Source organism: Lathamus discolor, chromosome 1 (genome assembly GCF_037157495.1).
Source record: "Lathamus discolor isolate bLatDis1 chromosome 1, bLatDis1.hap1, whole genome shotgun sequence".
NCBI lineage: Eukaryota > Metazoa > Chordata > Aves > Psittaciformes > Psittacidae > Lathamus > Lathamus discolor.
This window is the reverse complement of record NC_088884.1, coordinates 158,436,463-158,448,952: the sequence shown is the minus strand read 5'-3', so window position 1 is coordinate 158,448,952 and position 12,490 is coordinate 158,436,463. Positions and strand designations below refer to the sequence as shown.

Genomic DNA, 12,490 nt, shown 5'->3' with positions numbered 1-12,490 from the left:
CACCGCGGTGGCGCAGCCGGGAGAAAGAGGGAGAGGGGGGACAAAACCACAACCACCATTAAATAACCATCAAACCCAAGCGGTAAATCACGGGCTGCGGCCGCAGGACGGAGCACCACCGCCGCCGCTGCACCCACCTTGCATCGCCGCGCCGGCGCCCACCGGAACCGCCAGCCACCGCCGCCGCCGCTGCTGAAAATACGGGGCAGGCGGGCGCGGCCAACCGGGGCGGAGAGGAGCTCGCCCGCAGCCAATCGCGGCGGGGAGCCGCCTGCCCGCAGCCAATAGCGGCTGCCCGCCGCCAGCCCTCCGCCAACCACGGCGCGGCTCATTACCCGGCCGCCGGCGGCGAGGCGGCGCGGAGGTGGGGAACGTGCTGCGGGAGCGGCGAAGTGATAGGGCCAGGCTTCACCTCCGCAAACCCCGGGTTTACCTTTTCCACCTTCATTCCTCTTTTACTGTTCCACTCCATTTTTCCCTTATTTTTTTCTCTTTTTTTTCCCCTCCTCCCTTTTTTCTTTCCCTCTTTCCTTCTGTTTTTGTGGAGAGAGCCTTTTCCCCGATACATTTCATGTACCCAATGCACATGATACATACCAACAATCTCAGCAGCACCTGAAGTGCTCCTTAACTTGTTCTGTCAAGTGTGAAAGAATAACCCCACGCTGACCACTTCCAAGCCCAGGAAAGCGTGAGTTCAAAACTCCTACAACCAGGCGAAACCTGAGGCTCAGAGAGTGTTTGTTCAGGCACTGGGCTTTAATAACACGATACACAACGTGCGTGACCAGAACAAGCTGCCAGGGTGCAGAACCCAGCCTTTAACAATACCAAACCGAAACCAGCAGGTGTTTGAGCCATACCATTGCAGCACGCAAAGGTGCATCACCGCTGCAAAACTGTTAGCAAGGTAAGCTTCTTAAGTACAACCATTCCGGAAATTAATATCTGCTTTACTAAATATATATATAAATCATTGCATGTGCAGTCTTATTTTTAAAAAAAAATAATTTTTATTTTTAGAAAAACTGAGATTCATTAATTATTCAGCCTGGATAAGACATTGGGGAGACCATATACCAGTCTTCCAGTACATAAAGGGGCCAACAGTAAATCTGGAAAGGGACTTCTTATAGGAACAGGAAGACACAGGCCAAGGGGAATGGCTTGAACCTGCCCGAGGGGAGACTGAGATGAGCTCTTAGGCAGAAGCTCTTCCCTGTGAGGGTGCTGAGGCGCTGGCACAGGGTGCCCAGAGAAGCTGTGGCTGCCCCATCCCTGGCAGTGCTCAAGGCCAGGTTGGACACAGGGGCTTGGAGCAACCTGGTCTAGTGGAAGGTGTCCCTGCCCGTGGCAGGGGGTTAGAACTGGATGAGCCTTAAGCTTCCTTCCAACACAAACCATTCTGTGATCCTACGATTCCATTGCCCCCAGAAAAAGCTTTTCAATCAACAAAACTCATGATTGCCATACATTACAGCAGAAAAACATCAACTGTAAAAGAGGGGAGAAAAAAAAAACTCAGATATTTCTTTTGTTTTTCCAGTCTCATGACCCCAATAATTCCTAAGCTTAGAGTGAACTAAAAGAGTGAGAAAATCTGTGCCTCCCATTCGTAATGTTGTACTCCTGACCTCATCCCCAGCATTTAAAATCACTAAATTGTATTTGCTGAACACTCTTGCCTGAACAGGCCACGTTATTAATCTGGTCACAGCGTTTGGCTAATACAGGATAATACATGCAGTGAAGTGATAAACCCAATATCAGCCCAAGTCTTGATGATAATTTACAGGAGAAAGCTTTTCTCTCCCAGATCAAGAAAGGCTTATTTCTAAGGTGCCCCCAAGAGCCAAGAACTCTGTGGTGCTACGAAGTGCTGACAGGCAACCGATAACTGTGACAAATTATACATTCATGGCATCTGCAACAATCGATAAACCGACTCACCAAATTAATAAAATATAGATCACAAAGCATACATTTTTATTAAAGAATAACTTCATGATAACCAAGTAATGGGGATGCTTCCAAGCATAAGATTAAATTACATGCTGAGCAAATCTGGCATTTTGTGATAAACTGCGAAAATAGTCTTTGCAACAGCAACTGAGGAAGAACATTGCTGACATAGTCTATAAACATGTTTTATAAAGCATAGCTGAAAGTAACAAAAAGGAGGAAAAAAACCCATCATTGAAGTGGTGGATAGAGAATTCACTGCCATATCCATAATAATTACTTTCTAGACTTCTCCTTGCTTTGTAATTTATTCCTTCCAATATGTTGCTGATTTTGGTGTTAAAAGTAATAAAACCAGATTACCTACATAGGGGAATATTTACAGCAAATTAATTCCTTAACTAGTCAGACTTCAGCAATCACCATTACTGGAGTACACAGAGATCTCTAGTACGTTTAGGATGATGGAAAATTTACTTTAAAGGAGAAGACAAGTGTCTAACCTGATAGACTGACACTGCTCATCAAAATTTTGTGTCTGCTCAATAACTTTTAAGTATTAGCCTGAACTTCAGAATACAATGAATCCCATTGGACTTGAAGGACTGAAGCTACACAAGTGGTAAAGCATTTTCCTGCAAGAAGGGTATTTTCCACTACTGAGAAATACATCAAGGGGGGCTTTTCCAAATTCATGTATAGGTACTGGAGAAGTCAATCTTTCCCCAGGGAGGAAGATGGAGCATCTCTTTATGGCAAAGGCTTTACTTCTGGGAAGAGAACACTTAGGCACACCCTCAGTCTCCCTTATGCTGGTTAGGTTGTTGCTGTGCAGCTTTGAAACAGATCCAGACTGAAGAATTTAAAATACTGAGATCCTGTTTACTACAGTTTGCAATTGCAAGTTCCTGAAACTCCGTACTGCTCAGTCTCTGCATCCTGACTACACCACACCAACAGCATAAGAAGGCTGTCCTAAAATTAGCTTTAATCCTCAACAATGCCACATTCATGGTGCTCTTGGGCAATCGTCCCATGGGTGAGGTCTTGTCAGATGTTCCAAGTATTTCTTTCATAGTAAAACATCCAGCATTTCCTGGAAGCGTACCTTCATACTTGCAGAGAGTCACTGAGTACTTTAAATCCATAATGTTTGGCCAGCTTCTGAACTTCCATGGATTTCAGAGCTAAATACACGATCCGAGGCATTCCCCATCCTTCTTTCTAGGTAATAAATAATAGAACCTTAATTCTGAAATGCCGTCATGGAACAAAAATCAAACAGAGCCTAAGTAATATAAAAACATTATTTGTTTATACTAGATCCATTATGAATTGAATTCCTTTTTCAAACAAATGACATTTAATAATACATTAAACACAAACAGGAACGTATTTGAAGCTATAATTCTATCAGCTCTTTCTCATGACATTCATCTTCTCAAAGGCCATGCCCACATTTCAAGCTCATCATTTATAGAACATTGTTGAGTTAATAAACAGGCACTGCTCCTTAAAAATGGCTTACTACTTCAATGAGCTGCTGTCTTCCCCTAACTATGGCAACCTAGATCGGTTAAAAAGGAGCATCTCTATTCTCTAGCATATTATTAGCAACCGAGAATATGTTATGAAATGTTATTTTCTTTCAGAATGAAATATCTGGAAATATTTGGAAAATGTACCCAAATATTCCCACTTACTTAAATCTTTTACAAATGCTCTACACTATTATAATTTCATTTACTAAGAAAATACCCACACTGCCATGAATCTTTTCAGTCACCAGAACGTGACTACAGAGAGCAGCAAAGCATATTTTAGGGAAGCAGCAAACAGGACCAGCTTCAGGATTACACCCACCACCCTCCAGATAAGATGAGGCGAGAGCGTTTTCTCTTGCCATAAATTACCACTCCCTCCGAAAGCAATTATTTAACTTTCAAAAATAGCTGCAACGTAGACAAATTATGAGCTATAATTACACAAATTTATCCTTGATATTAAGACTGCACACATGCACGTACTTAGTCTTAAAATGTAGCTGCGTGCATAATGTTAACTATCATAATCAAAACCACCGGGACATCTTTACCTTATCACCCAGAATGACAACGTTTCTAGCCTAAATATCTGTAAGCCTGGCCAAAAATGTGGTCAAAAATGCTCACTACTGCTCTTTATCTGCATGGTACCAATCACTTGATCCTGGTGCGTTGTCTTAGAAACCTTCCTAGACTAGAGTGCAAAGACCTAAGTTCAAAGGAGTCAAAAGGAGCATCAACCAGAAGCTGCATCAGGTTCAGAACTCCATACTCTGAAAATACCTGAAGGCTGGAAGTATTAGAAATACTGCACAGAGTTGGTCTGTTCTTGGCTGCTGTTGGATATGGGACATTGGGATAGGTGGCACTTCTGGTCTGATCCCATGCAAGAATCATTTTTTAAGTACTTCAAGACCAAGTTACCTCATTATTTTCTTGGAAACTACAATTACTGAATATCTTAAATCACTCAATGAAAAGCATATTCAAATCAGACGACTACTGCACTACTGTTCTGACCCAAAGCAAGCACCTTCCTCTTTGGCAGAGGACTTAGCAGACCAGTGTTTCTCTAAGGAACCAACACTTCTGCTAAATCTCTACCATGCTGCAGAGGGCTGCCACTCAAACAGGTTACTGCATTTCTTTTGTTCATACATCCAATTACCAAGATATTCATCCAAGACATGGGATAACACTGTAGATCTTTAACAGAAGCACTGCTTTAAGGGCATTGTCTTAACTCTCTTAGCTCTTCAGAGTCTCTAGTCCCACCTGCATGGCTTTACACCTGGCTGTTTCCATGCCAGAACCTGTTAGGTGAGAGAAGGGAGGTTGTACAGGAGGTAGCACCATGGGCAGGTTTGGGGAGGGGTGAGGAAACTGCTGTATTTTCAGCAATCTGAACATTTCTTTTACTCACTTGTTTGCGCCGAAAGGGGCTGATGAGAAAGCTGGAGAGGACTTTTTGACAAGGGCATGTGGGGATAAGACAAGCAGTAATGGCTCTAAACTGAGAGAGGGGAGATTCAGATTAGCTATTAGAAGTTCCTACCTGTGAGGGTGCTGAGGCGCTGGCACAGGGTGCCCAGAGAAGCTGTGGCTGCCCCATCCCTGGCAGTGTTCAAGGCCAGGCTGGACAGGGCTTGGAGCAACCTGCTCTAGTGGAAGGGGTCCCTGCCCGTGGCAGGGGGTTTCCAACTCAAACCGTGCTATGATTCTATGATTAAAATGTCAAATTTGCAGCATTCATTATGCAGTGAACATTATATAGCAATGAACTCAGATAGTTTTAATTTTGTTGTTGTTGTTTAAGTTTTTCTTATTCCTTTCACTATTATAGCGCTTAAACCCCCTGGATTCCCAGATATTTATGTTCTGCACAGAAACAAAAAGATGGCAACCCAATACAGTTGTTTTTTCCACACTGGTTTTTAATGCTGATAGAATATGTTGCAACCATGAAAAGCCTCGATACTTTCCGATTTACAGCACAAGAACAAATGCTATTTTTAAGTCCAAATCTGTCATAATGATAGGGTTGGGGGTTTGGGTGGGTTTCTTTTTTTGGAAGAGTAAAGATCTTTTCGTGTTTTTTTTTCTTTTTACTTACAATGAAGATTCTGAACATTGTGCACGCACATTCACATCCTTCTGCAAAGCTGTCAACACCAGAGACACGCTTCCTTCCTTGAACTATCTCCCCGTGTTGCAACCCTCATCTACATTTGAAAATATTTTGGTAAACATAGCTGATGTTTCATGGGTGCAATCTTGAGACCATAAGGAACTGAAGAAAACAGTTGATACTGTACTAAAATCTAAAGTAGGCTTTTGAGAATGTATCAGCTTCCTCAGATCAGCAACTAATAGGATAATCATCTAGAAATGAGTATCTGTAACCCAGCTACTTCCTCCTAAATTTTCCTCCCTGGACTTTGGGGTTTTCTGAGCTCCTTCTGAAGGACTTTTGTACATGCTATTGTGGTGACATATTTAATCCATTAGCTAAATATATTCTTCTCTAAACATTACACATTTAGCCTACATATCAAGATACTCATATAGCAACATTTCTCACAATGGGCTTTTACTCCAAGAGTAGGTTATCTTGAGCATAGCAGTGAACATCCACACTTTTCCCAGAAAGAAAATAGTTTAAACAGAGCTACCGGCACTAATGCATTTCCTGGAAGCACAGATCTGAGAAGGAATTCCTTTGGGATGTTTTAGGAACTAAGCAAAATAATTCCTTTCATGAACTCCCTCATTAAGGAAATCCCTGTATTTTTTTGCCACCTCTCCTTTTGGAAAGCTATAGTGGAGTTGGGGTGCTCTGCCCATCAGGAACCCTCTTCCAGCATTCAGCCTCAGTTCATTCAGTGTTTGTTGGTACCATATTTCCCTTCTGCAGCCAGTGGCTTTCAGTTCTTTTGCTAAATACTGTATCTCTCCAAGGATGAATACTCTATACTTCTCATGTCTCTCTCTTACATAACAGTCTCTCCACCTTACTTGTTAAAACTGTTCAGAAATGATAAACTCACACTGACAGAGCAGAAAATTCTGTTCACTTGTTTTTATGCATATCGCAGGGACTGCTAAAGCACACCCCATGATCACCCACGTGCTATTTATCTATAATGAGGATCTTGCTGCAAGTTCCTATTTTACAGAACTCTGCTATTACTCACGTAGAAGACATGACCTTCGATTATGCATTTTGAATTTGATTCCACTTCTATTAGCCCAGTTTTCAATGTCATCTCAGTTATTTCTGTACAATATCCTGATTCTCTTCTATATTTAGGATGCCTCCCAATTTGTCATTAGCCGTGCCCCTCTACTGATGCCAGTTGATCCACGTTAAGCAAGTCAGGCTCTGTACTCCACTGGTAACCTCTATTGCACACCACACCTTTTAGAAAAATATTAGTTCATTTTGAATAACACTGGATGCCAGTGAATTTATGCAGGAAGAAAAAGATCTTCTTTAGCCACGTTTTCCAGCTGCAACCACCCTGCCTGCTTTCTGGTTCATCTTTAGGCTAAGAGTTAAGATACATAGAATTAAAGTGTTCCAATGGTTGCTTATATGAAGACCGTATCTACTGCAACATCATTATTCAGCAGATGGTCATAAGTAACATGTTCTGGCTCCAGGTCTTTAACAACATTGCATGCGTACCAAGGAATATGACTCTGTGGCTGGAGTCACACTCACACTTTGTGGATGCTTTACTCCAATACCAAGGTCCCACTGACCTTCAAAAGGCAGGCAAAACCCCTTAGCTTGTCTTTTCACTTCTGGTAGCTCCTAAGGTAGAAGCCTACAAGCAGTAAATACTAACTTTTATGAGTCTTGAATTAATTCACAATAAGCTCCTTAGTATTCTATAAAATTCACACTTATAAGAGCTGGGGGCTGAGCTGAAGCTTTTTCAGTTTCTAGTTGTGTTCGGGGGGGTTTGGAGCAAGAGATAACGCGTGGATTTCAAAACACCATGGTGGTTTAGAAATGAAGAGTGAAGCCTCCGAGGAGGAGGTGCAAGAGGCTGTGCCACACATCACATGGCTGCCCTTGGCACGATGGAATCTTCAGAGCCACAAAAACAATGGTTCTGCCAGAAAAATGAAATTAAGTAGTTTTAAGCATTTTTAGAACCACAGCCAGTAAAGGGCATCAAACCAGAGTCTTTGCCTGTACCTGTCTTCCAATCCCTCGAACAATCAAGTGATATCATTAAATCACAGTGTCATTAAAGCAGTTCAAGACCATTCCGGAGGTGCTGAACCCACGATATGCATGCGGTCACGGCATGCTGAACCTTGATCTGTCCCAAGGGGAAGATCCTTGGCTTGATCTCCCAGCACGCACACATACCTATCACCAAAAGGATGGGATTTCTGCACGGGTAGCTGCAGGACCTCTGCCGAGGCGTGCTCAACCAAATGCTGTGTTTTAATTACGCAGTTACACAGAACTCAGAGATCCAGCTCTGAAGCTTTGCAGACACAACCCTCCCTCCTGGCACGACCTACTTCAGCTGTTAAATTCTGAAGCCATGTGTGCAGCGTGAGACGGCTTTTCTTAAACCCTTCCAACAACATCAGTAACAAAGTCCTAGTTATGAACTTCTGTTAGCTTTGGGTTCATTAAATCACAGCTGTTTCCCCTTGATGCAGTATTATATCAGACATCACTAAAACTGCCTCTGTGTGTATGTATACAAGCACACTTTTCCCTTTGTTCTGCAAAACACTTAGCAGAAAAGTGTTTATATTAAAACTAAGTAGAATCAAATCCAATTAACAGTTAATAGTACTCTTAAGATAACATTTCAGATCTATCATAATCCCATAATAAACTGACTGCAGAGCTGACATTGTTTGGGTTTCAGCTATTGTTTTGACTCCGACAGAAACTACCAGTGGATTAAAAGACCTGAATGGTGTTAAGCATGAACACCTCCATTGAAAACACTTCTGAGCTTTGCCATTTGCTCACAAAGAGGTCAACGCACCTCATTTCACTTGCCTACCTGCTCATGGCAGCAATCCATACATGAGGAAGGGGCTGTGTCCTGAACCCAGGACAGGCTAGAGGGGGTTTATATATATATATTAATTAATGTTTCTTTAACAAAAGCAGATAGGACTTTTTTGCTACTTTTTTTTTATCTCTGGTCCTTTGTAAGCTCTGTGGATCACAGATAACACAGAACACAGAATATTTAGTCTATCTGGAATGTTAATACTCTTCAGTTTGGGTAATATAAACCTATTTTTCAATGAAAGGGATGTGTTTGTTTTCAAAGCTGTCTGAAATACAGAACACAATCCACCAACTGAAGATATAAAGCTAGGTAAAATATGCAGTAATTAACATCCTTCACTGCATTTCGCACTCACATTCTCGCTACAGTAAGGCTTCTCTATGCAGCCCATCTCGCAACATGGCTAAGAATAGAGTTTTGATGGGTAAAATCAGAAACAACAGCTTAAATTTTATTTTTAAGATTGTCGGTTCCTATGTGCCTCTCTGGAAGTGTTTAATAGCCTTCAGGAGCTCTAAAAATGGTTCTGCCAAAAAAAAAAAAAAGATAAATAGGCTTAACCATTTTTAGAAGCGCTGGCAATACCAAGGCTTCAAACCTGAGTGTTTGCCTGTACTTGATGCTTCTTTCTGTGAAGAGAAGACATCTAATTCCACAAAAAGCAGCAACTGATACTGTAACGAAGACTGAACTCTGATACTCTGAAGCATCCAACTTCAATTCTTTGCTAAAATGTATTGGAGTGTGAGTACATTTCATTTACCAACACACTTAAGGCCCAAGTTCATTTCTACATGAATTTACCTTTAGCTTGTAGGAACATTTAAAGATGTTCCACATCACCTAAATTCTTTACACTATGCACTAAGCATTTTACTACCTTTGGGAAATGGAGATAAAACTCAACAGCTAGGTGTATTCATCTTTTTCCACCATTAATCTAATGAGAAGGTGGCAGATGAAGCCAGACTGGGCTATAACAAGTCCTCCAGAGCATTCTGCAGTACAGCACATGTGGTCCAGGTCACTTGCTGTAAAAGGAGCATGCATTCTTAATCCTTCTCCAAAAGAAAATGCTACTAGAACCAGCTACTTACAAAGTACCCAGCATGTTATTTATAGTGAAATAATACTGTGACGGTGACTGCGGTGACCCTCAGTGAATCTGTGCGTATTTTACATACGGTGTACGTAACCTATATATTGCCCTATGGTCAGGCTTAGACACCTTCTTTTAAAGTTATTAACTGTGTTTTGGACACACTTTTGGGACAATGGAAAACCAGAAGTGCTTTAACATAAGTCCAGCTGTAAATCCCTGCTCCTGATGCACGTGTCTCCTTCTCAATCACCTGAACTAATATATGATTGATGGATGAGGAAGAGCAGCTTCCACTGTACCCCAAAGACTTGAGGGCCTCAATTATCTGAAGACAGTTACTTTTTATTTAACCACAGAAAAAAACCTCTATAGAGTTTGAAAAAAAAGAAAAACCGGGAGTACCTTAACAAGGTAGAAAAGATCACCACAGCAGTCCTTGGCATGAAGAACACTTAACATGGGTTGTAAAGCAACAGCCGTTCAAGAAGAAACCAGTTTCATCTTGTTTGAACCGGAAACTTCCTACACGAACTAAGCAAACATCCTTATTCTTCCAGTAACCTGAACACTTGAAGCCGAAGTAAGAAAGCAAACAAATTATGTTTAACAGTATTTTGTCATTTTGTAGCATCTCTTGTCTGAGGCAGCCAGAGCTTCCTGGGTGGCACTAGGAAGTATTATTATTGTTAAGTACTAGTGAAGAAGTCAGCAGAAATATTTTAGTCCATTGAAAGGGTCCACAACACTTGACTCAGTCTCCGCACACACAAACTGCACAGGGAATACTTAACTAAATGCCCTACGCAGACATTTAAACAGCTATTTATAGCTGTAATGAAGACTGAAGTCTATGATACTTTGATGCACCCGATATATTAATATATATTAAATATATTAATATAATATATAATAGATATAATGCATTGTATATTTTGATATTATATATTTATTATAATTATATACTATTATATATAATAGTATATAATATATAGTTCTACATGATATGCAATATGTAATGTTTATATATGTAAAAAATGTAATAAATATATTATATATATTATTATATATTAAGTGCCTAGTATGCTAGAATAAGAAAGCAAGAGACAAAAAAAATCAGTTTTTACAATAAGACATGCACAAAATTTAAAAGATGAAGGATTAATGACAAGCAGCAGGATAATGAGGCAAGAATAAAAATTAATCTACACTGAAATTACTTCATTTTGAGCAGAAAAATCTGTGCAGACCACCATACTGTACCAGATGCCTTCCAAAACTAACATCCATATTAACGTGATAGGAAATTCAGGCTTATCTCTTCTCAAATCCAGCACTGTCTAACGTACTTCCTACTATAAATACTTCAAGTGTCCATAAGCGACAGCAGTATTGACGTCAGTGATTACTGGATAGCATTAATATACTAAAATTTATTTCTATTATTAAATGTTATGAATATTGTGCCTAAATTATTTTTGAATTGTGTCTAGAAAGACTCAAGTCTTGTATTTATTAAACAGGTGCAATGGCTGCAATGAGAGAAGACAAAACTTGTCATATCACTGTAATATTTCAGACACAAGATATCATTAGAATGACATCATTTGATTTTAGAACATCAGTCAAATCAAAATCAAGAGACACTAAAACATGTCAGAAGTTAAGCTACTCCCCTCATTTTCCTCAACCCACTTCTAATCAAGTTCTCATTTTCAGATTCAGTTGTTCCTTTTGCTGAGCACATGATATTTCTAATCTGACACTCTCCACAACCCCCCAAAAGGAAACCCCATCACCAAAGTGGTAAACTACTTCTTTAAACGTGGCTGTAGTTGAAAAGACCAAACTGTCCTTTTGGTCCACTGGGCTTTTGTGGGGAAGAGTAAAATATCTTCAGGTTACAACATCAGTAAACAAAAGCAAGAGATACCCATATGAAACGGCTCACTAGAGCATGTAACATCTTACAGAAATGGGATTTTTTTTACAAGGATGCAGAAGAACAGGTTTTATATACTTGAGGAGTCGACCAAAAGGCATGGAAGAGCAAAAAAGAGCATGAGGCAAAAATGACTGCTGCTGCTCAGCCCAGGACAGGGGTGCAACATGAAAAAGATCTGAGGTTTACTATACCTATCTGTGGTTTTTTTATTAATTAGGTAGGTATTGTTACAATGGAAATAGCAGCTTAGAAATTTCTTTAATGCAATTTAGAATTGAGGAACTAATATGAACTATTATATGGAATACAATTCCATAATATATATGAACTCACTATTAATCCGGGATAAAAAGGATCTACACATATTCATAAAGTGATACTTTAGCAAGGGATGAACCCCTTAACAGAAAGGGGGGGAAAAAAGAAGAACATTTTCTTTAAGCTTGCTTTACACTCTTTAAGATAAAAGTAGATGCACAAAACTATTTATGACAACTTCTTCAAGAAGCAGCAAACCTGACATTCAACTTCAGAGGACCTACAGGATCAGCAAGCAACAGGACCCCTATCAGGCAGAGGCCAGCAGCAGAGCCCTTGCTCACAGCTACAGCGTGTAAGAAGTGGAGCAAAGAACCTGAAAGCTTACAAAAACTGACCTTGCAAAACTCTTTGTAACAGTTCTTTCTAACCTCTGAGTAATTAAAGAGCTCGGGACCACTTAGTGCGAGCAAACGCACATTTTGTACAAGTGTTTATTTTTTTTCACCTTTTTCCCCCACTGAACTTGAACCATGTTACAGTCTCGCTCTTAAAGAAATAAATAAGAAGTACTTCATGTCAAAAAACGACAATACAAACAGTGTCTCTGTATAAGAGAACATCA

At 40.4% G+C, this 12,490-nt stretch overlaps 1 protein-coding gene across 2 annotated transcripts in view; it reads right to left on the bottom strand.

Annotated features, from left to right (window-relative positions):
* CTBP1 (C-terminal binding protein 1) overlaps window positions 1-12,490 on the bottom strand; it is a 256,911-nt gene that overhangs the window by 160,448 nt on the left and 83,973 nt on the right. The window contains exon 1 of one of the 2 annotated variants that reach the window (XM_065661113.1): window positions 138-210. The exons of the other annotated variant lie outside the window; for it this stretch is intronic. Within the exon in view, the coding sequence (XP_065517185.1) occupies window positions 138-144 (7 nt within the window). The 5' untranslated portion in view covers window positions 145-210. Of the gene's footprint in view, window positions 1-137; window positions 211-12,490 lie in introns of those variants that run through there. 2 annotated transcript variants of the gene reach the window in all.